Source organism: Periophthalmus magnuspinnatus, chromosome 14 (genome assembly GCF_009829125.3).
Source record: "Periophthalmus magnuspinnatus isolate fPerMag1 chromosome 14, fPerMag1.2.pri, whole genome shotgun sequence".
Lineage (NCBI taxonomy): Eukaryota > Metazoa > Chordata > Actinopteri > Gobiiformes > Gobiidae > Periophthalmus > Periophthalmus magnuspinnatus.
The window spans coordinates 30,566,378-30,591,393 of NC_047139.1; the positions used below are offsets into that span (position 1 = coordinate 30,566,378).

A 25,016-nucleotide genomic window follows, 5' to 3' on the forward strand; every position below is an offset into this window, starting at 1 on the left:
CATGCATTCTTTGTTCAGCCAACATGTACAATGTGTACAATATGAGCCGCACACCGGGTGGAGTGGTCTCCTCCCCGCGCGCGCTGATTGGTCCAAATCACTCCTCTTTCTGGAGAATGTCTATGGAGCCGTGTTGTTTTTCACCCCAACCTTTCCACTAAGACACGCCCCCTCAGATGGCCGGGAAAGTCACTTCAAACTGAGAAACACGCTGCCCGAGCTCAGAACAACCTGGAGTTGTCCGCGTTTGGATAGGTGACGCGCAGTGTAGTTAGTTTAGATGATCACGGGGGCTTGCGTCAGTTAATAACTTTCTATGAGTGACTGTGACATATTTTCACTCAATTACAAAGTTAAGCTCATAACTAAGCTCTGGGAAGTGCTGAGTTGGACACTTTGGGTGAACAGGTGGCGCGCTCCGGCTCCTAATTTGTTAATAAGGACGAGACGCACAGGCAGCGGACTTAAGGCACTTTACCGGACACAAAGTGAGCATTTAGAGGTGAGAGAGGGAAAGGAGAGGCGTCTTTCCCCTGACTAAACAGGATCGTTTCACGGGGAGATGCCAGTAGCGGACAGCGACATGGTGGTGGACAGTGCGCATGGGGCAGAGGGAGAAGACATCCCCATCTCTCTGTGCAGTCCAGCAGCCGACATCCTCAAGAACTTTTACCACACCAAACGCGTCGGGAACTATCTTATTGGAAGGAAGCTTGGGGAAGGATCGTTCGCCAAAGTCAGAGAGGGTCTACATGCCTTAACTGGGGAGAAGGTGAGTCTTATCTTTATTTACAGCAATATAAATGTGTAATATGTTTATGATCAGTATAGTCATTCAAATGTGGTTGGATTTTTTTATTTTATTTATTTTTTACTGTCTACTATCAGACAAAGCAGTGAACAATAAACAGTTGCAGCCCTGTGTATTTTCTTTGTCACCTATAAACAGATTATTTACTAATTTGACATGTTTTATTAAATGCATTTTCCTAATACGTTTTTTTTTTTTTTTTTTTTTTTTGGCTAATCATTATTCTGATCAGATTATCACACACAATCTCCACAATAATCAATTTTCCATTGACAGGTGATTTTGAAAGTTAAACAGGTATTGCCACAACATAAATCATCTTACACAACATTAAGGAGATTTAACTGCAGATATCAATTAGTAAAAACAGGTGCATGTATTTGCTTGTATTTGCTGTCTGCTTGTGTCTGTGTGTCTGTCTGTGTGTCCAGAGGTGGCTGTTACTGAGCATGCTTTGTTTGCTGGTGGTAGTGAGCTCATACAACAAGGGTGAGCTCACCACTCGCAGTGACAGAAGAGGAGGAACAGCTCAGCCAATAGGAGCGTACCACTGCTACTTACATATGAAATGTTTTGTTTGATAAATGGCCCCAGCGTCTCATTATAATTCTCCCAGTACAGGCTTTGAAGTGGACTGCCATTGGCCACTGGTCGCCTTTGTCTCCTCGACACACCATTTTAGCTAGAGAGCATTATTTCAATATAAGAAAAGGGCAAATCTAATCTTTTATACTCCACACTCATCCTTCCCTACATGAACAAAACAAGATCATTGCATTTTAGTAAAATACATATTTGCATTTAGCTTGTAAATAATTGTCAAAATGTCAAAGCCAATAACAAACACAAGTCTTCTGTCATTCTGTTATTTTCATTCTATCATTCAATCCCTGTATTATTTGGTGAGGATGATGCAAACCTACTGCAATCCACACATTGTTGACGCTCTGTCTCTCTTTCATTGAGATGCAGGGGTCCAACAGGCAGCGCAAAAGAGAGAGAGAAGAGAGAGGGAGAGCACACGGGCTGGGGGCATAGAGTTTATTTAAGCAGGGTATTCAGAGGGCAGTGCATTCAAGAGTCTTTTTTAGCATCCCTCGAAAGAAAGTGATGTTGGAGAATGTAGGGGGCAGTAAAGTGAGGAGAGGTGAGATGTTTTGCTGGATGGGGACTTGTAAGGTCATGCGTGTTTTTCATGTCTGTAACCCACTTTCACCCTCTGTCCCACACCCCTGCCCCCCCTCTCTCCTGTCTGAGGGGTGCCTGGTAAACAACCTCCTTTGGCCATCACAGGACACCCCTCCCCCTGGTATAGGCTAGCTTACAGTAAATACAGTGAGCTCCACCCCCTTAACCATACATACAACTGGAACCCCCTTTCTCATTCACTCCGCTCGGGACAAACACAAGCCACCTATTATTGCATTGTGATGGCTCAGTGCACACTTATACACAACAGGATTAATTAGCTGTAAAAAAAAAAAAGGTTTCAGTCTTGGAGCGATTATAACAGATGAAAGGGGGCAAATACAATAAAAAGGCTGAAGGACAGAAGAAAGATAAAACATCTACGACAAGCGGCCGGGCCCATTTCATTAATGGATATGGTTATTAGTGCCATTGGTCGTGCCTTTCTATGTCCCACGGTTTCTCCTTGTGGATGATTTGTTGTGCATGGCAGCCATGCTCTTGAACCCGGTCTAGACTGAGATACAAGGAGAATGAAATAAGGTAGATGGAGATGTTAGTGAATGTAATTAGGAAGAGACAGATGATAAGGCTTTGTCATTGAGGGGATGGGCATGTTGACTGTTATAAGAAGAAGATGTGGTCAGTAATAAAACATTCTAGGACCCTCAGTTGTTGTTCCACATTTGCCACTTTGTGTGTTTAGCTGTAGCCTTGAAGCAAATGGCAGAATGTTGACTTTCCATATGGCTCTTTTCAACTGTTAGGATGGCATTAGGGTAGCATTTGCCTCTGCCCTTTGTAATGGCTCAGTAACCCTCAAGTTACACATAGGGTCTCTTCACAGCCACACCTCCCCCTAAACAGCCACAGGGACTAGTAGCACGAGAGCTGCCCTAGATTGACAGCAGCTGCAAGGGAGAGGTTGGTGTCGAATTATGTATCCAGCTATGAAGACATCCAGCACCTGTTAAACGACACTAAAATGTACACATGGAACTTCACCATTCATTGATACTAGATGTAAATCATATACATCAATACTTTACAAACTGGGGATGGACAATATAAAGCATCTATAATATCGGTGAACACAACATCTGTCTTGTAATGAAATAAACTAAAAATGTGTCTTTATCTGAAATTGTTTTCGTATCAGAGGTTTGAAAGTTTACAAGCAAATGCAAGGAATGTGAAGAATATGCTTAACCTAAGTTTCCAGTTCTGGTTTAGAAATTTAGATTTTGACAGTTTTGCAAACATTGTTAATCTTATATTTGTAAATATTAACAGTACTTTATTTATTGGTTGTGTGCAGGTGGCAGTTAAGGTGATTGACAAGAGGAAGGCCAAAAAGGACTCTTATGTGACCAAGAATCTCCGCAGAGAAGGGCACATCCAGCAAATGATCCGGCATCCCAACATCACACAACTGTTGGACATCTTGGAGACTGAAAATAGCTACTACTTGGTCATGGAACTATGTCCCGGCGGCAATCTCATGAATCGCATCTATGACAAGAAGCGTCTGGAGGAGAGGGAGACCCAGAAATACATCCGCCAGTTGGTGCTAGCAGTGGAGCACCTGCACAGAGCTGGAGTCGTGCATAGGTGAGGTTAAAAGCAGTTAAACAAGTTTTGAAATGTTTGCATATGAGAAGTAGCAGACATCAGTTGGGAGGTATTTTGCCTTTGGCACATTGCCATCCATAGCCCATAATGTTTATGGGTTAAAGCTTTAAGATGTGAGTCAGACATGATCCTCTTTCTCAAAGTGTGGGTTAAGTCCTTATTGTACACATTACAGTTAATCCAGATATCAGCAGATTGTTTGATAATTAATATGATGCAACAGTAGTTGTAACATGCATGGATATCTCTTCATACAGTTATCTACTATATACAGATTTTAAAACTATAAACCTAAATGGTCTTACTACATTTTGGGACCATGACATCCAGGAGCCTGGGAACTGAACCGGGGGAGACGATCAATGCAGTTAACTGTATAACAGGATTTAGAAGAATTAAGGGGCAATAGCAGACACACAATAGCCCCAAAATTCAGCCAGTGTGACCCATATTGGGAGGGCGTGAACCGGCGGGAGGAAGACTTTAATACTCTTTTGTGCTCCAATAATAAACGCATAGACAGTCTGAAGTAACTGACATTCTGTTTTGTTTCACAGGGATCTGAAAATAGAAAATCTCTTGTTGGATGAGCAGGACAACATCAAACTCATAGGTAATAAAGTTGCCTCTATAACTGATGAAAAGTTTATTAGAAAATAGAATTTAGAAAGTAACATTTATATCGCATTTATTGCATGAAGTTTTATAAAAGAAGTAACAGAAGTTAAAGTAGTTGGAAGTATTTTCTCAGGTGCTGCATGTGGCAAAGACATCCTGTTAACTCCTACATGCTCTCACCTCAGCACTAATCTGCTTCTGTTTGCGTTTAACCCTGACACGGGGCAACAAGTTTAGCGTCCTGGCAGGAAAAGCTGCCACTACCCAGCAACAAAGGAATAACAGTTTATTCTGCCCCCTAGATTTTGGCCTGAGTAACTGCGCTGGCATCCTGGGATACTCGGATCCATTCAGCACACAGTGTGGCAGCCCAGCATACGCTGCACCAGAACTGCTTTCTAGGAAGAAGTATGGGCCTAAAGTAGATGTTTGGTCAATGTAAGTTTCTTTATAACTTGCATAAAACATTTGCCAGATTAATAAATAAATAAGGGCCGTTTAGTTGAATTGCAAGTTGCCATATACGATCCAAAAGAAATGAGCTAAGAGTAATGAAACACAAAAACAACAGAACACAGAAACAACAAAATACTAATAATATGATTTTCTTTGTATTTTTAGTGGGGTAAACATGTATGCCATGTTGACCGGGACCCTACCATTCACCGTTGAGCCTTTCAGCCTGAGAGCCTTGCACCAGAAAATGGTTGACAAAGAGATGAACCCATTACCTCCCTCACTCTCCACAGGTTAGTACTTGCAGACTCTATATGCAAATCTTGTCTGTCATCTCAAACAGTAAGAACAGGCAATCAGTGACTTAATACTATATAATACTGGAAACACCCCCAGGGGTGATAGGGAGTGGAGACAAAACTTGGATGCACATAAACACAATGCATTGAAATAATTTAATAATGTCTTGAGCAATGTTGCCTTATTTTTATGAAGTTTACCTTTGAGGCATTGGTATGTTGATGTGTACAATGCTGCCAATGACACATTTGTATTTAATTAGAGCATGAGCACGAATGTGCGAGAAGGGCGAGTCGGCAATTGTATTTGTAAAAGTTGATTTACATTGCTGCAATGGGAGCGCAGCCCAGAAAAATTTCATCACAGCCAGATAAAGCTTACCAACAAAAATAGATCATATCAGGACATGTAAAAAATGTATTATGGCCCCACCATAAAACCTACAGGAATATTGGCCATATTGGATCACACCTGGGATAGACAAAATCACAGATTGTTCTTTTGACTCCTGCAAAAGACACAAAACCCATGTCCAATAAAAAATTATCAGTTTGATTTTAAATAGAACATTGGGCGTGGTCAAGGTGATTTTTCAACAAAATGTAATAAAAATAATAATAATTATTATTATATATATATATATATATATATATATAATATATATATTGCAAAGTCATAATGGGACAGAAAAATTTTGTTTGTCGTAGACTAACGAACTTACACTCACCCTTTATGTGCGCAAAAAAGGGACCACAGCATATCGCTGATCTGAAGGCAACCATTTTAAATCTGATCTACAGATCTACAAATCTAGACCTTGTGTTTTAACAAATTTGTACTAGGGTTTTTATCCGACAGACTCCAACCTGAGGCACTATCATCAGGACATATCTGGGATGAGAAGTTGTTAAAAGCATTTGCATAAATCTCAGGGTGTGGTCATAATGAGCTCTTAATGAAGCGGCCATTTTGAAAATATAAACATTTCTGTAATTTTTGCAAACACCGTCAGATTTAGACAAGCCCAGTGTAGCGTTTGTGTATTTTGATGACCTGGAAAAGATGATATGTGGATTAAAATTCTATCTTTAAAATGGCTCTCCAGTGCAAAGTTAAAATGGGTCAAAAACATTTATATCTAACATGACTCTGGACATGTCAAGCCAGGAATGATAGGCCGCCCTCCCACTGAAGCATGCTCTTCTACGGCTGTGAGGGTTGCAAGGGCACTTTATCACTGCTTGCAGTTTTAATTACACTTATTTTGGTCTCCTTTAATTTATTGCATTGACACGACAGTACAGCAAAAAAAAATTAAAAATACCCTTAATACTCTGTGCGAGTTTATAAAATTATTAAATCTAAAAAGTAATTAGACAACCAAATAACAGTATTTGAACACAATTCACAAACTCTGAGTATGATTTCATTCTAATATATTAAAGGTAAAAAAAAAAGTAACAAAAATAATAATGCATATGCTTATAATTAGAAAAAGGTAGGAAGGACACGTGATAAAGCGTGCGTGAGCACTGACAGTCAAACGAGGCAAGTCACAACAAAACCCGATGTCAATATGCAAAGCAGGGATGAGGTATGCATACATATATTGTCTTGAAATGAATACCATAGAAATGTCATTGCCTTTATCACCTTCATTTATAATTATAGAGAACCAGAGCCAAGTCTGTGTCAGTTGTAGTGCACCGTGCCAAGAAATGGAGGTTTATAAAAAGCAACACACTGCTCCATTTACAAGGCACTTGAACTGGAAGATGATTTATTATCCTACTGTCAGTGAGCACCTTTAATGTTGTTGACTTGTTTCACAGAAAGTCGCTGCTCTTCTCTTTCAGCTGCCATTTGTCTTTTGAAGAAACTGCTGGAGCCTGATCCAAACAAGCGTCCCAACATCCACCAGGTCATGGCAGACTCATGGCTACAGCTGGCCAATAAGAACACTGGAGCACCATACCTCAACAGGTGATACAACCATACAGAGTTTAACATTGCCCACTTCGAGGTCCATTCAGTTTCCCCATAGACTTTCCAAAAATGACATTACAGCTTTAGAAGCTTATCGCAATGACCACAGATTACAGTAGACTAACCCAGATTAACAATGTTAATTATATTCCGAATAATAAAGTAAATATAGCAAAAGAGTATGGGGAAAATTTATGGGAACTTGACTTTGTCTCCTGGGACAATGTATGGCATTTTTTCCTTTTTCATAAAATTTGCATAATATTGTATAATAAACCTGAACGTTTATGCCTTCTATAGGATTCACATTGAAGAAATTAACCATACTGTGTTGATGCACATGACGGAAAAGATGGGCTACAAACACAGTGAAGTTTTGAGTGCAGTGCTCACAAACCGGGCCTGCCACACGTTGGCGGTCTACTTCCTCCTCAACAAGAAGATGAAAAGATTATCCAAAGAGTACAGGGTAAGGAAACATTTACGTAGTGGTTATGTAGTGTTTTGATTCTAAAATAATGCTTTGAAAACTATATTTAAGTTTTAAACCGACTCTGAATCTGCTAAAACATAAGACAAACAAATAGCAAAAGTGACATTGTTTTTGTTTTTTTTTTATTTTTACTGACAACACTTTATTTTAGGAGATGCAGTTTCAAGAAAAGAAGAAAGGGGAGAAGCAGAAGAATGAATATTTCCAGACACAATGGAGAAAACACGTTGACAAACTCACCATCCCACCAAAGCAGACGCCTGTGTACTTGGCGGTCAGCAAACCAGGCAAGGAAAAGAAGCACCGAACAGGTAAGAATCAACTAAAATAGGCTATTATTTCACCGTGCCTGAAAATGCATGTATTTATTTGATTTTACCTTGTTTCACACAGGGTAGGTTGATGCATGTCTTTGTTCGTCACCCAACATTTTTGTGTTGTTACCATCCTTGTGTCGAGCCGTCCACCCCTCCTTCCATCTACCCACCCATTGTGTGTCTGTGTCTGTGGCCCACCCGAGAGGACACTTCTGCAATTGTGGGGTGTACACATAAACACAAGGTCTTTGATATGGCTTTTAAATGGCAAGATAAATAGTTAAAAAATGTGGTAACACTTCAAAATATCCATAGCCATAAATGGAATGCAACACATTGAGCTAAACTGAATCTAGTTAACATTGTATTAATGACTATATCTAAGTACCGCATTATCACAATTTTTATATTAATTTAAATGATTATTTTTAATCATGTTAAATCAATATGATATACATGTTTATTTTATATAAGTAATAATTAAATTTAAATGAATTAGATCAAACAATAGAAGTTGTCAGGTTTTAAAATGCCTTAATGCCTTAATGCGCAGTAAGAAGTCAGTTTCTTAGTATCAGTTCCGTCACCAATACTTACATTTTACCCAATTTCAAACCTGTAAAAGAGGAAGATTTTATTATAAATATATGGATATATATGGTAAAGCTTATTTTAAGTGTTACCGTATATATCCTATACCTACCTATATATGCAGGAAAATGACAGCAAGAACAAAAAAAGACCTGAATTTATGGTATGTCATTACAGTAACTAAACAGTGTGGTAATCCTTTGTCAAATGACAAAGTTTGACTGAGTAGTTAAAATCTCTCTTCTTCTACCCTCAGGTCTATTGCGTGCAATCACTGGTGGCCATCGTAACTCCCCTCTCGCCCCTCCTGGTACCGTCGCCTCTTCTTCTATGGAGTACATGGAGATACACCCACTCTTCCCCAATGAGCCACAGCAGCGAAGACGTCTGGCCACTCTTCCGCCGGTCAACACCAGTCCTGAACACAACGTCCCTGCGCCGCCTGCTCCCTCCCCCATCGGCATGCACTCCTTTGGGTCCCTGTCCAAAGCTGAGCAAATTGAAGACAACCCTCCTGCGCCTTGGTATAAGCTCATCAATGGGACACTATCACCCCCGCGCCACGTTTCTGCTTTCCAACCAGACTCCTCCTATTTGAAGAAAGCCACCATCCCAAGTCCTCCTGTTCTAATCAATAACCCACAACCCAAAAAGAGCACCTCTACAGACTGGTGTGGGGGCTCTGATACAAGTGGTAGCCCACCTAGCACCATTGGTAGCCCACCAGGAAGTTCTGCTTTCAGCCCGCCAAAATCTGCTTTCCATCCTCTCAACCCCCACTCCGCCTTTAGTCATCCCTCTGCAAATAACAGCAGCAACAGTGACCCAGAGAGCCCTACGCATCGCAGCAAGTTCCCCTCAATGGGAATAGGACAGATTTTAAAGAAGAAAGTCCCTTTACAGCCATTTTCCTTTCGTCCTGAACAAGTTGTAGAGGAGGTTGTGTCCCCCCCTCCTTATCCCATGCAGACGCTGCTTTGTGCATCAGGTGCACTCAAAACTCTTTGCTGATGGTGACAACACGAGGAAATGACTAAAAAGACAGAACGTGATCTCTGAAAATGTACAGAAGTTGGAGGGGTTTTCCAGAGCGGCCTTAGTTTGAACTGTGAATTTTGTTTATTGCTACTGAGCCACTTTCGTCCATTTTATTTGTTGAAGGGGATTGAGAATAGGGCTGCACGGCATGAGAAAAACACGTAATATGCAAAACAGTGGAAAATTGGCAATGTTATAATATACTGTCACTATATAATAACCTATAAATTATAGCTGAAATATCCCTGTGATTACTAATCAAATAAGCATCTAGCAAAGACAAATCTACAATTAAATGTAGATGAAGAAATTTAAATTTAAATATTTTTATTTAGTAAAAACAATACTGACTGTAAATTATTGTCAGATGGAAAGCCATAACCTTATTGCAATACCTAATACTTGACACAGACAAAGCATTTTCTTATATTACCATAGAAATAAACTGTGGATATTTTGTGCAGCCCTTGTTCAGATGAATCATAATTGTCTTGTTACTGCTGTCATTATGTAAGAATAGATGGTGACACAGAGGCTAGTTAAAACTGATCCCTAAACAATGAGTAGTCCATGTCCCAGATCCAGATAGGACGTCATGTTATCCAAGGTGTGCACATAGGCGCTTACCCTCGTCATAAGAACACTGTATTATAGATTTACGAGATTGTCTCTTATGTAATATTGTAATAACTGGTTACTAATTGAACCGTCTACTGATTCACACCAGCTAAAGGAGCCCAACCTTTCCCCTGCCCCATAATATGTGTTCTAGTGTTTATTATTGTCTATGTGAAAACTATATCCACTGATAAACAGGCAGCCCGCACTGTCTCCTCAAGGCTGACTGGCACTGCACTATTGTTGAAACCAAAATCTGTAGTATAATATGAGTGTTATTTGACATCCTTTACCTCACAGCATTGTTCATAATACGTCAAAAAATAGCAATCCATGAGTGGATTCTGCCACCGTGTTGCAGTAGATCTCATAGGGTAGACAGCAGATTGGTAGCAACGTTAGATTCATTCACTTTTTGTACGGTTAAACAAAACATCCAACTTTACACTTAATTCACCGCTACACTTTTTATAGTGTTGACGCACCTCTAGCAAAACTATAGAAAGGTTTGCTGTGATTTTTCTTAGCCAGTTTTTAAATAAAACAAAAATATAAAAAATGCATTGAAGCCTTATGAAACAGACAAACCTCACCAAATGCTGTAGGTACGAGAAAAAATCACTTCATTTTTGTCTTAAACATGTAGTCTGTGCAATAGTCTTAAGTGTTAAATGCAAGTATTTGATAAGTGCTCTGTTTTGGGGGCGCCATTATGTGATTGTAAATAAGATACAACTACTGTGTTCTGTCACTTGCGCTGTGCTGTATGAAGAGATCTTATGAAGTTAAAAACGTGTAACATTTTGTAGTTACTGGGAAAAAATATTGGACTTTATATTGAAGCTTCCACTGGCAAAACTATTGGCTATGTCACTGTTAATGGTTAAGATCTCTTCCATCAAAAAGTTGCATGCACTGTTTGACCAATTGTTTCGTCACCTTTTCGAAAATCATGTCTTTGTACCTTTTTTCTTGATGATACTGAGATTGATATAGACTCGAGGGAAAGGGGAGGGTCTTTTGTAAGATTTTGTAATGATGGTTTTGTTTTGAGTGTCAAGAGATTTCTATGCTGTATAAAGTATTTTAAATATTTATACTGAATTTATGATGTGTCTGTCTGATTCTTTAAGTGCTTTCGGTCTGGACATTTGTAGAAAGTTAAAAAATAAAACATTTTGAATATGTGCTCAACAAATTTTAAATTTCAGTACATAAGAAATTATTGATAGATAGGCCTGATTTAAAAGATGATTTACTCACAAATTACAAAAAGGTCTAATTTGAGTCAAGGTACATTTTAATAAAGGACCAGCATAGTCTGTATTCTATATATTTTATTGTTCCTCTGGTTGACTGGTTCATAGTCTTTGTTGAAAAACTGTTCATGACGTGCACATTACTGTATATTGAACAATTTTATGATTTTTCTATAAATATATTGACCATTAGTAGAAAATATAGACTGTAAGAGAGCAATTGTATAATAATCTGTACACTTTCCAGTGAATTCATGGGTAATTCACACAGCACCTAAAGTATATATCATGTGTAAAGCACTTAGCGGCTTTGAGAGTTAATGAACATTGGCCTTCCCACTTCAGCAAAGTGCCCCTGCTGATTTACAACCACACCTCTCCTTCTCTACAGTACCACTTGTCTCACTTTATATATATGTTTCCCACGATGCACCTGTGCTAAGTAAACTAAAGCCTTAACAGCCGTTGTAGTGTGGGGACAGCTGAAGGGCCCTTAGTCCTGACTCAGACATAGCTAGCAGTAGATACCCCTCATCACAAACAAGACACTAATCTACTGCCCCTCACCCCCATCCTCAAAACATAAACCTCTTTGGGTGACACTGCCTGACGGGACAAATAACACAGATCGGAGGGGGGGTCAGCAAAGCTATTAGACAAACAGGACAACATGCATAAACAAGCCCGTCTGATTGGTGTTGTTCTAAGCTGATAAAAGTGGGCTAAACTGGCTCTAAAATGCATTACACCCAAACCCGTTGTTTACTATAGACACATGGATAGGGCAGAAAACACCGAGCGGTACACAATGAGATAAATTGGATGGTGGAGTAAATAATGTGGCTTAACTGCTGCTCACAGTGAAAGGGATGTGTGAACCGCAGGATGCTTACAGGTGAACCCAAATCAGCGATTTAAGAGTACAAGACACATTGATTCAAAAATAAAACATGACAGAGAGAAACTGCTGCTGTTAAGCTTAGGGGATTAAACATTAGGAAGACCATTAGTGTTGGTAATTGTTGCATATGGCTGGAGTGGAGACTTACACAGAGCATTAGGGCAATAAAACAAATAATAACTTGGATGTAGAGCCATTTAGGAAAAACACCAGAATGGCATTAGTGTTTTCCATTTGGCCCATTGGAATCAAATATGGGCAATGTGGGCATACAAAATAATGAATTATAAATTCATGTATAGTGGTGAAACATCTAAAAATGATAGGTAATAAAAGTAGTAGGCTATTAATCACAAGATGTTAACTATGATTTATAACTTATTTAGATAATAGACCTGATGTACACCTTTATAAACCAGTTTTCTCTTTGCAGTGATTTCTAGAAGAGACCAGAAGGTTGAAAGAACAGTGCTTTTGGCATAACAAATGATGCCAGAACAATATGCAAATGAAGGCAGGCTGTGAAACACATGATATGTTTGGCAACCACTAAACAATGCTTACACAAACTGGAGATGGCAAATGAATGTAAAGTAAAAGATAACAGATGAAATAGTTATTTCAAATTGATAAGCAAACCCAGCAGCTGTATAACCATGAATAAAAATCTTTATTAGGGGCTGTGGTTTCCTCCATCTTGTGACTGGGAGCCTCCTAAATGGTGTCTCCATGGCAACAAAGTCTCAATTTAAAATGTTGGCAGCTTTGTCTCAGAAATTACCTTCACCAAACATGCATTCAATTAAGAGCATTCAAGACTTTACTATATCTAACAATTACTATTACAAATTTAAAAACAGAGAATCATTTGAGGACCTTGGACTCCAGATTGTAATCTCAGCTCTATATAATCTATAATCTAATCTAAAAAATGTAATAATAATAATAATAATAATAATAATAATAATAATAATAATAATAATAATAATAAAATCTAATCTAAAAAATGTAATAATAATAATAATAATAATAATAATAATAATAATAATAATAATAATAATAATAATACCTCACATCTTCAACAGCCTAAGATTAAACTCTGGACTAAATGAGCTCAAGACCTTGCCTATGAATAATTAAAAAAAAAAACTTAACAAGCCCATTGCCGGTACACATGTAGCACTAAACTGCACTTAAATGTGTCGTTTTCTCAAGCATGCCAGCACCAGAATACACCTGAATAGACAGAGTCAACCCCAGTAAACACATATTTATCATCACAAGGTGAATTCATTGCAACAGAGTTGACAAAAATGTAGCCTGGCAGGATTTCCCATATGATCGATCAAATGAAAGATGCAAGATCAATATTGAAGCCTGGATTATTAACTTAAAACATCAATACTGGGTAAATTATGGATTGTCTTCTATATGTTCACTAAGAGGTGAACATAAACTGTACCAGACATATAAATGTCAATCTGTTCTGGCTTAGGTCCCAGTGACACTAATCCTGTTTTCAGCCTCTTTTGTTCCCACAATTACCCACCAGGACGCCAGGACCCGGGTGTCTGAGGGGGGCACACGCATCAATCAGCCAGAACATTATGACCACCTGAAGAGAGTCTGCACCAATGTGACGTAACAGTGTATGGCTCATTGGAAAAAGAACTTACCCTTGAACTAGAAGATGGCGGAGTTGGTAGAGGTCATCTTATTAGTTGGCTTTAGATCAGCAATAACCCTAGGACTAGTGGTAGGGCTGGGCAGTCGTGACTTTTGTATGTTGTTAATTATAGATATCTGCTTCTTTTGAGACACCACACTCTAATTAATAGAAATCGCCTGTCACTCATTCAGAGCATTACGGAAATTGACCTGTAGGAAAAGAAGTATACAGGCAACAGTAGCGCAGTTATTAGAGTGTTTGTCCTCTGATTGGAAGGTTGGGGGCTCAGGTCCCACTCTCAATGTAAACATTATGGTTGAGTGGACAGATACATTGACTTACAGGTTGGTGGTGTGATTCCAACTTCCACAGGGAACGCTGTTGTTATGTCCTTAGGCAAGACACTTTACCCACCTTGCCCCAGTGTCTGTGTACACTGGTGTATCAATGTGTGAGTGAATGAGTGAGTGGTTCCTTTATGTAAATCAATCATCATTGGACTTTGTCAGACCCAATAAAATCACTGAAAAATGTTTACCATTTTCCTGCTATCACAAGGCAGAATGTTCACTTGGTACTTAATACATCACACCCAATACCAGGTGCCATAATCAACAGTCACGTCACCTGTCAGTCAGTCCTAACGCACTACATTTGTCACTGGGTAAAAGTTCAAGACCACACACACTGTAGAGCCTAGTCCATCCTCAAGACATTTGTACTAGCTCCGTCAGCACTTCTCAGGATTAGGCGAGGGGAGAGAGAGAAAGAGAGAGAGAGAGACAGAGAGAGAGAGAGAGAGAGAGAGAGACTACCTGAGCAGAAAGACGTGGGGGAAATAAACAAGCAGATGTGTCTAATGAACTTGAAGGCCTTGAGCATCCACAGGGGATTTGGGTTATTCTGTCAGGCCACTCTCTGGTCAATCGGATCTCCCGTTTGATCAGAGAGAGAGGAAGGTGATTATTGCTATGAGAAGGGCGTGGTAAGCACAGATCTGGCTCCAGAGGACCAATCAGAACCATTTCCCAAATGGTCCAAATACGGGTTTATTGTAAAGACACTGGTGGTCAATAAAAACACATTTCCCCTTAATCAAGATGAATCAGAGGACTTGTACTTGTGCTCCATATTTTCTAATAACAGAAATATCTTTATTCTCCTTCAAATAGTTTTGAGCTGCCAAAGAAACATTTTCTTTTTATTATGGCTTACACAAGTGGTAGGAAAAAGGAGAAAAAATAAAAATACAAACTTGAGAACCATAAGTGGTTGCTGCGGTGCAGTGGTGAGAGAGAGTGAGTGTGTGAGAGAGTGAGCGAGGAAACGAGAATTTGGTGAAAGCTCTGTATGAATATTGAGGTGTGGTTCTTTGTCAGAGCCGAAAAATAATAAGCAGCTGGTTGTAATGCATAATATTAAAATTGAGTCACTCATGTATTATCTTGATTTTGTTACTATCTAGAGCATGATAGCAGTCATTTCTGGTGAGTGAAGCAGAATTACATTTATACTGTGTAATAGTAATTGTAGCTTTCACTGATTAACAAACATTTTTTTCCATATCCACAGAAGCCTATTTTGTTCTTATTATCTATAAAATACCCTTTTAACACAGACATAAACATCACAGACAGGCTGTAAAGTTGGCACACAGGTGGCACTCCTCGAGATATTTTTTTTTTTCTCAAAAACAACATCAGAAATGCAATCAAAGAGCAGCGCTCAGCCAATCAGAACTCGAGCTGAGGCTGCTGTTGCCACAGACACCGAGTTCCTATTGGTCGGATGGATGATACAGGAAAGCCTGTGATTGGCTGCTGTGCGCTGAGGCTTCAGTGCCTCCATGGCAACATTGCTTCCTTATTGCTTAGGGAAGGTGAGAAGGAGGGAAAAGGGGGAGGCGACTCTCCCTCAGACTGCCTCTGCATTATTCATCCTTTGTCCCTGAGCGCGTGTAGAGCTCTATATGCTCTGAGTGACGCGCGTGTGCCCATCATCACTGGTCTAGGCATGGCTGCTGATGATTGGTCGAGACTAAAGGGTGACTGGGGTGAAAACCTTGCAATACTTGCCCCTAACAGTGCAATGCGTACAGCAACTTGGATCTATATATAAAGTGGCTCAGAGGGTTGAGGAGCTTCTCACCTTAGGCTCACCTTAGTTACACTATTAGTCCTTAATCCACATGGTCTGTAATGTAAGCACACCTTTATGTGTCTATCCATCCTGCCACCGGTACTTTCAGAGCACATCTGGAGAGCAACAGCCCGACCACATTGCATCATCCTCCTCTCTCTCCTCACAGGAGCTCCTCCATCCCCAAAAACCCCGGTGAACACACGCCCGGCACCACCCACAGACTCCACAAACAACAACACACCACGAGGCGTGTTTGTTGTTGTTTTGCGTGTTTTTTTTTCAGATGAGGGAGGGGTGAATGAACGGGTGGGGTTTGCAGCAGTGAGAAAAACATCACGCCTGGATTAGGGAGGGGAACAGCACTGGACTCCTCCCTCCCTGTGCGTTTGAGCATGGGATAACGCCTGCTGACAGAGAGCTGTATGGCTGGATGACTGTTCCTCGGGCCAACACGATGACGAGACGGCAACAAGCACTCCGCATAGCACGTGCTCTTAGTTACCATCGCAACCGGGCCTTGGATACCGCGTGCTGGTTGGCCGTCTCCTGTTGTTGTTGTGCGCGGGGCGGCTGATGAAACCTCGTGGGTGAGGGAGGGCGCTGCAAAAGTATACTGCCGGGTTCCCTGCCCCGGTTGAAAGAGTTGCTAGGCACATCTGAGGTCAGTTACTTGGTAAACAAACCTTTAATATGTAATCAAGCTCTCATCAGCCCCAAAGAGCACAAACTTCTCAAACAGATACAGTTAAGCCAAATAGAAGCTTTTAATTACAGACAAAGAGGGATGAGCTGCTCATCCCCAACAATCTGAGGAGAGAGAAAATAAATAAATTAACCCCATCAACTAAAGAGTGAACAAAGGGGCTAACTACTTATATCTTTATAAACATTTGTGTTATTTTTTTCTTAAATCAAAAACAAACTAAAGAAAATGCAGCATGTTTACCAAAGACTATGAGAGATACAAACCGTAAAAAAAAAAAAAAAAAAAAAGAATTACCGGTATATATTAACCAATTAGTTCAACTACAGTGAACGTTAAAACAAAATTGTATTCATCCTAATGCTAATTCCTAAATAAAACAGTATATCATTAGGTCGGACTGGAAACCCTTCAAACCAAACCAGTAGTCATTGTATCTCTGCTCGCCACCTGCTCATCTCCCTAGAGATGTTATTGCTTGGCCTAGAATAATCCACAACATAGCTTTATGCAGTAGCTTTATACAGTATTGATGGAGACAAGTAGGTGACATCAGGCCAAGTTACAGGTTAGATCTGTGAAGAGGAGACCCACTCACAGTAAGAATGCATGTTTTTCAAGTTACTTTTGCCATATAAACAATCAAGACAGGTTAAAATGCCACATTATGGGACACTCCAGGCAAAGTAAAACCATCTCCATTGGGACACGAAGGTGACGTGCTCTCACCAGACAAGTTACATAGTGCATCTTTAACTGAATAAATATATTTGCTCAAATACCCCCAATACATTGAAAGTTATGGTAATTTCAATGGCAACAGACCCAATTCTGAAATTTTAGAACAATTATTTATTATTACTTCAAAACAATGTACAGTATATAAAAATAAACAAAACAATGAGGTGAACTGGACAAAGAGGATAATATGAACAGGAAATTACAAATATAAAATGGATTTATAAGAACTTACAAGAATGGGACTCTATAACCAGAACTACTTAAAAGCTATAAAGGCCACGATGTGCAACAGCGTTAACGTTAGCAACATGATGTGGTTTGGGCTTTCCATTTCGAGGAGAACAAAGGCTAATGTGTGTGTGTGTGTGGTTTTGTGTTGGGTCGGATCAATACTGCTTTCTGCTGAGAGTGCAGGTTGGAGCTTGATGAAATCCTGGACAAATAAACATTCAGCTCAGGGCGCAGGCAGGGCTTATACTTTCTCTGCTTCACCGGTGGAGATGTTGTCATGCGGCGCGAGAGGCCAGCTGACAGTGTGATTGATTACAAGTGTGGCCGCGCTTTGTTTCGCCATCGGTAAAAGCGCCACAAAGGAGCTGAGCGACTGTACGCATATGTGTGCAAGGTGAGGGCTAGGACAAAGGCGTAGTGATGGTCAAATGGAAAAGGGGGCTCAAGTACAGGTAAACTATAGGAACGTATATGAAATGTGCGCTGCTTGCATCTCAATATGAAGAAGCCAACAAGAAGGTTTATCATCGTCGGGGGGTACGTCACATCGTTCTTACTGGCCAGATTCCATCTCCTCCAGTTTCTGCGCCATAGACATTATCATCAGTTTCATCTGGAAGAGGAGGGGAAAAAGGGTATAATGTTAATGGTGAGGTTTTGAATTGCAAGGAGAAAAGCAGGCAGGGCGTTTTAAAGAGATTTCAATTAGGATCAGATCAACAATGGACAGAAGCAGGAAGCAGGGGAAAGGAGAGATAGATGAGAGAAAGAGAGGGAGGAGGGGGGGATGAGATAATTGGAAAACTGGAGAAATGGAAGAATGACAGACTCCAGGGGAAAATGGTCAGGGTCGAATGGATGTGGGGAAGACAGGGGAGAAAGAGCTAGATAAGAGGGAGAGACAGAGGGAGACAAAAGAGAGAGAGAGACAGAAAGTAGAAAGAGAGTGACAGATACGAGAGAGACAGGAGAACCAGCAGGTCAGGGAGTGTACCAGAACAGATTGAAAGAAAAAATCCAAACAAGTGTCTACAAGTCAGTCAGTCAGAAGACATTGAAAAGGCAACACAAGGGGATGGTGACATTATAAAACACACAGGAGATGAGGGCGCAGATGAACAAGAATAAAATACGATATAAATGTCTGGACGATATAAGAGGCCACTGCAAAATTCTATCAGATTTCTTTTATACTGTTGGTAAAATGGGCTAAATAAATAAAAGACACGCCACTGAAGACCAGCAATGTAGAGCAAACTAAATACTAACTTCTCTAGTTTCAATACTGTTTTTAGTATCAGCTAGGATTTAGGTATCAATTTTCTACTCGTTTAGTAGATTGATCAGCCGATGGGGTTTTAACCAAATTTTTATTGGCCAACTAATTAGTAGTATTATTATTATTGGGATTATTGGCTTTATATGCACAACAGCAGAGAAGAGAAGGCTGGAGTTTTAAGAGTGAATGGACACTTCCTTTTTCCTTATGAAGATGTGGTTTACTCATATGCTTATTGGAAATGACATCACGCTAAAAACCATGAAGAACACAAACTTGTTAACAGGCAAAAACCTCCAGCTGTAGTCACCAGCAGCATTGAAGGATGGGTCACATGAAGAAGGCACGGAACTTACTAGGGTTTTCAAAAGTAACGAAAAACAGATACTAATCGAGGTATTACACAAATATAAAACACATGGGAATAGAAAAGAAAGTACTGCAATTTAATGTTGAATATTACATTCTATTATCTAAATAAAGACATTTTTTTTATTATCATTGTGGTATCAAAATCGGTATTGAGTATCGAGTCCACTCCTTAGTTGAGTTAGAAACTGTAATATTGTGAAAACAGTAGAGCGTACTCAGTACCTACACCCCATTACCCTCACAAAAATACATTTAGAATCTCAGTTTTTGACATTGCTTTTTAAGAGACATTGGCCTGGAATGGTCATCATACTCAGAGAGATTAAAAGATTAATTAACTGCAGTGGTCTCTTATGTTTTCCCAGAACTGTAAAGCCATTAAAAAACATGTGCCTGGTCTGTTTCAGTATCAAAGCACAAGCATTCTAAGATTAAATTTGTCTAAATAAATTGCGTTGTAAAAGCAGCCATAATGTTTTCAATTCCGCGTACGTCCAGGAGAGGAAGGTGAACTGAGTAGGGCACACTTGCCGCCAAGGCCATATGCCATAACTCATTGTAACAGTCCATCTCGCCAAGACTTTCCAGGCACGCCCGCTATTGATCTCTTTCTAAATTTAATGCTTTCGTCCTTGGCCTGTGCGTCACCCTCATATGAAGTTTCATGAATATCAGTTCTGTCATTTATACTATTATATTGGAAAAAAAAAGACAAACAGGCAAGGACAATTAAAATGCTGTGGTCCTAGACTAGGCTTGTGTAAGTTTAGTTTTTCCACAACACAAAAGTAGATGTTGTTAAACCAGTTTCTGTCAGGCCTTAATGATTTGTAGTGGCAAATGTTGTGATAAGAAACAATATGAATTCTTTTGCAAGTCTAATGCATTTCATCCAATCATATGGGCCCCACGAGTAAAGAGGTCTATGAAATAAATCAACTAAAATGAATTCACTCAAGTCTGTTTAATCTACAGCATACTTCCACTGGGACTAAACACAATCAATGATGTATTTAAGTTGCAACCTTCTTTATATAATCATATGGGGTGCGTCTGTTGGCGTCATCTTTGGTCAAGGCTTTAGGCTTTAGTTAGAACTTGTCGAATGATGGTCTGTAAGAAACATCTACTTTGTTTATTGCACTTCCCTAAATACTGTATAATGGATATTGCCAATTAGGTACCAATACCTGTATGCATCACAGAGAGGGTTCTTGACATACTGAGTACTAAACTTTTATTTGCCATTAAAATATTGTATATAGTTATGGAAGAGGATAAACATTAAAATCATGGTTCCATCAAGTTTATTCTAATATCAGGCAAATGTTTATTTTAAATCATTATAAAATTATGATTATGTAAATTATAATATGGACCACTCTTCATTTCATAAGAGAAACTAAATGTTTGCTAAATATTTAAAACATTTCTCAACTGGTCAGCTTGTAGTTCAGGACTTATCTTAGTAGATGCGGTGTGTCTAATATTGTTGCAAAAGTTTTTGTTGGCAATGTTTCAGAAACAGCCGGTTTACCAAATGCCAATTCAGTCATTGGTCATATTGAATAACCCGGAATTACAAAAGTATTTTTGAAGATGAACATGATGCAGTGTCAACATAAAGGGAAAACCGAATTTACTTGAAAATGTATCAATGAAAATGTGTCAATGGAAAAAAAATAAAAATAAAATAATAATAATAATATATATTATATATATATATTTTATATATACATAAACATACATACACACATATATATATATGTCACTGCTGTGTAGGACTGTTATGAAAAGTGTTTAGTAAATTAGATGTACAATATGTGTTATATATTTTAAAATAGTGGAGACCATGTATTTATTTTTTTTACATAATACATTTTCATATTTTAGGTTTCTTGTGGCATAAAAATAGTATGATATTCTCTGTAGCAATATATTGCAAATCAAAGTTTGCAACGGTGACAGACATATCGCACAACACCAGTTAAGAGCCACAGATTTTGGGGACCCAGAACCAAGAAGTATGTATGTTTCATTTATGATTTTATAAACTAATTAGTCTGAATGAATCAACAGATTGTCAATATTTATGTCATTCAGGGGAAATTTGCATATTTCAAAATGTGGTGATTAGCCAGCAACTGGTACATATTGACAGGTTTATTTACTGGATACGAGCATGACATGGTTGAAAAGGAAGGAGTTAGACAAGTTAGACAAGTTAAAACAAGCCATCAAGAGACATTTTCTTATACAGTTCAGATTTTAGGCATATTATTTCTTTGTTGCTGGTGAAAATGGCCGGTCATTCCTTTGCATTGGCTGTCTTAATCTCTACAATCACTGACCCAGACCTCTGCTTTCCAGACTAAAGAAGACCATGACGCTGTTTTTTTTTTTTCATATATTAATATTGTACTGGTTTATCATCAGTTTTATTGGGTAAAGCATTTAGGCCATCTCTGGTGAAAAAAGTCCTTACCATCTTGTGTGGTTCTTTTTGGTAAAGGGTTTTTGTGTATGATCCATGCACTATGTGCTTAGTTAACAAAAATGCTATTCATTGACCATTCTAAAAGAAGATAAGTTAAAATGTTAAATTTCCCAATTTGTTTTATAACTGTGTGGTGATGGTGCTTGATGGTTGGATCATTGTCAATAATAATCATTTGTCACTTGAAATTTGCATAGAGCATACTGAGCACACGCAGGTCACTGCACAATCAAAACCAGTTTTCCTTCCAATGGAAAAGTCACATAATTTTGTCCATGCCACATCCCAAGACGATTACAGGCATTTTAAGCTAATGGTAGTATGAGTAACTGACTAAAACTAAAATAATACAGAATTACAGTTAATAAATGTTTGCTATTTGTCCGTTTCAAAATGAACTACGAGATCAGAATAAAGATGGATTAAACTGGATTATTATTATTATTTTTTTTTTTTTAAATGCCAACAATCAAATACATATTACATGGAGAATGATACAAATAATATTGGAAAGGTTTCAAAATTATTTCTGTTTGGATATTATTTCTTGTATTATTGAATAACTAGTTGTTGTATAAGTATTTCTCAATGAAAGAGATGCTCCCCCCAATTCTCTACACATACATGGTTCTTGTGTTATCATAATTAAAAACAAAACATATACTATATGTGTATTTTTAAAGCAAAAAGAATATTAAATAAAATGGTACAGCCAGAGGTCTTTGTATTCTCAGCTGAATCTGTGACAAAATTACAATAAACTAGTGTGACATGAAAGGGTACATGGGTGATAAAGGGCCAAAGCCACTGTATGATCAAAACATGTTTTTCTCTGAACACAAAGATTCCTCAACAAACCCCCTCTCTCTATTGTCCACGGTCCAAATGGCTGTTTATTACTGTGACTCACCATCGCCACCTACAGGCCAATTGGCGCTAATGGGAAAAATCAGACAAAGAGGATGTTGAGGTAACCAGAATCAAAACATGCAGAAATTGTACATTATAGATTTAAAAATAAAAAACGTGCCCTTTTTTTATTATCACCACCTATACAATAAGAGTTGGATTGATTTTCTTATTTAAAAAATAAGAATGGTTTAATAAAATGACAAATTACATTGTTTATAGTTTAGGTATTGTTATTGTAAGTTTATATTTTAAAATATTTACAATTATTTGTTTGTTGGACCTTAAAAGAGCACGGGTGAGGTAATGTCTGATCTAAGGGTCTGCCGATCAGAGCAGTGAGGTCTTCCCGGAACAAAGCTGATGTCATTGTGCGTGTGAAACCTGTAAGTTGCTAATCAATGTAAACCACTCGGACCTATTGATGTGAAAGCCTTGATGGCAAATCGGCCCGAGACAGCATCTAATTAGTGCCAAGTAATTAGTAGAAAATACACAACATTTGTTATTGTAGATCTGGCAATTATTAATAATTTACCTGTGATTTGTTTTTTTTTTGGTATTATTATTACTTTTTACACATCAGGTGAGTGCATAGTTTAATGATATGTGATTTGTTTGTAAAAGAAAATACTTCTCTGTGGGCAAACAAAACCAGGAGAAGGAGACAAAGAGAAACAGAGGTAATAATTCACCTCTTTTAACTGTCGCTCCACACTGGCTCTGTACTCCAGCGTCACAGGCTGCTCATCGAGGCCCTCTGCTGGCAACGTCTGGTTTGCAGAGCCCAGCACATAACTGCAACATGAGTGGAACATGAAAAAAGCAAGTATATAACAATTACATTTAATTCTATATTTTTGTACAATAAAGAAATAGCACACTTAGGCTTGAGCAAGAAAAATATGTATGTATGTTCTTTTTCCAAGACAAATGATGCAATTATATTCATCAAATTTTAAGGTTAACAAAAATTATAAGTAGATAATTCAACATTTTTGCCAAAACCATCTGTTTTGATCTTTTTTTTGTGTATTATAGATAAATTAATAATAATCTTTTTTAAAGTGTGCAGTGAGTGAAGATGATGGTAAGGACATAGATTCCTTGCACAAGCAATGCAACAATACCAAAATTCGGTTAAAGTGCTAATTACGTTTAGTTGCTTAATTGGGAACATGTTCAAAGGCATTAATCTTTTAAAACAACAAGATGCGTTGCACAAAATTTAGCACAGAGATAATTTTCTTGCAGTTCCTGGGAGGAATAGTCTGTGTTTATAGTATGTTTTCTTTAATGAATGAACACACCTGTCAATGTCTGCTACATTGAGGCAGAAGATAAACCTCTTGTGGTCTAGTTGCCTTGGTGTGGACGAATAAACCATTCCAATCACAGAAAGACATCCTTGACAAATGAGGTCCGAAACCAGACTGTCAAGACAATAGATTCAGTTAAATTATATTCAGTAAATGAAGAACAAAATAGTTATGGCGACACATAGAGTCAGATAATTGTATCACAGAGCAGCACTTACCATTGAGACTTTTTGCCTGGTCCATATTTTCGCTTCTCTTTTCCAACCGCGACATTATCAGTGATTTCTAGGGTCAATACAACATGCAATGGGATTCCTATTAGTATATAGAGATAATATTTAAACGAAACGCATAAGGAAGAAAGTGCATGTACTTTTTAGTCGTATTTGATTCTGTGAGTCCTCAGTACCAGCCCATGAGAACGAGTCACCCACTGGAATCTTACATTTCCCGCAGATAAACACTGCAGGCCCGTCATCATCTGCTTCTTCATCATCGCGTTCAAATAGCTTTTTTCCAAAACCTGACGGGTTTGTACTCACGTCAAAAGTATCATCTAGAGATTTATTAGGGTGTTGTTGAGATATTTTTTTCCTGGTCGCCATCTGAGCTTCTGTCCCACACTTTTTTGAACTCTCAAGTAGGCGGAGAGAGAATGAAGCCACTCATTTCCTTCTTCGTTTTTGCATTACAATTTGGTTTGTATTTCCATTTTATACAGAACACTTGCATATGCATTGGTATACAAACTATATATCAGATATATAATGTGTATAATGTTCGCAGTGTAATTTAAATTAGTCACAGAGGTCATTTTGTGCCGCAGTTACACATGTCCTATGGTTGCGTAGTAACTCGCTTGGAGCATTTATTTTCTTTGTAAAGCACGGACCGGAAATGCGTCATAAATATATATTATATTTTATGTCTTTTTTGGGGGCAACAT

The 25,016-nt window shown here is 38.6% G+C and overlaps 2 protein-coding genes across 2 annotated transcripts; one reads left to right on the plus strand and one right to left on the minus strand.

The window, feature by feature from the left end:
• Positions 1-215: 215 nt before the first annotated feature.
• Positions 216-11,096, plus strand: hunk (hormonally up-regulated Neu-associated kinase). The gene is made up of 9 exons (XM_033978375.2): positions 216-772; positions 3,318-3,610; positions 4,189-4,244; positions 4,552-4,687; positions 4,871-4,998; positions 6,862-6,988; positions 7,292-7,460; positions 7,636-7,795; positions 8,649-11,096. The coding sequence occupies exons 1-9, from the start codon at positions 563-565 to the stop codon at positions 9,401-9,403; spliced, it is 2,034 nt and encodes a 677-aa protein (XP_033834266.1). The 5' UTR covers positions 216-562; the 3' UTR covers positions 9,404-11,096.
• A 6,510-nt stretch (positions 11,097-17,606) lies between these two features.
• Positions 17,607-24,704, minus strand: mis18a (MIS18 kinetochore protein A). Its single transcript, XM_055226526.1, has 5 exons — positions 24,444-24,704; positions 24,289-24,355; positions 24,062-24,184; positions 23,447-23,549; positions 17,607-18,307 (listed from the first exon to the last, which is right to left on the minus strand). The coding sequence occupies exons 1-5, from the start codon at positions 24,673-24,675 to the stop codon at positions 18,248-18,250; spliced, it is 585 nt and encodes a 194-aa protein (XP_055082501.1). The 5' UTR covers positions 24,676-24,704; the 3' UTR covers positions 17,607-18,247.
• Between the last annotated feature and the right edge of the window lie 312 nt (positions 24,705-25,016).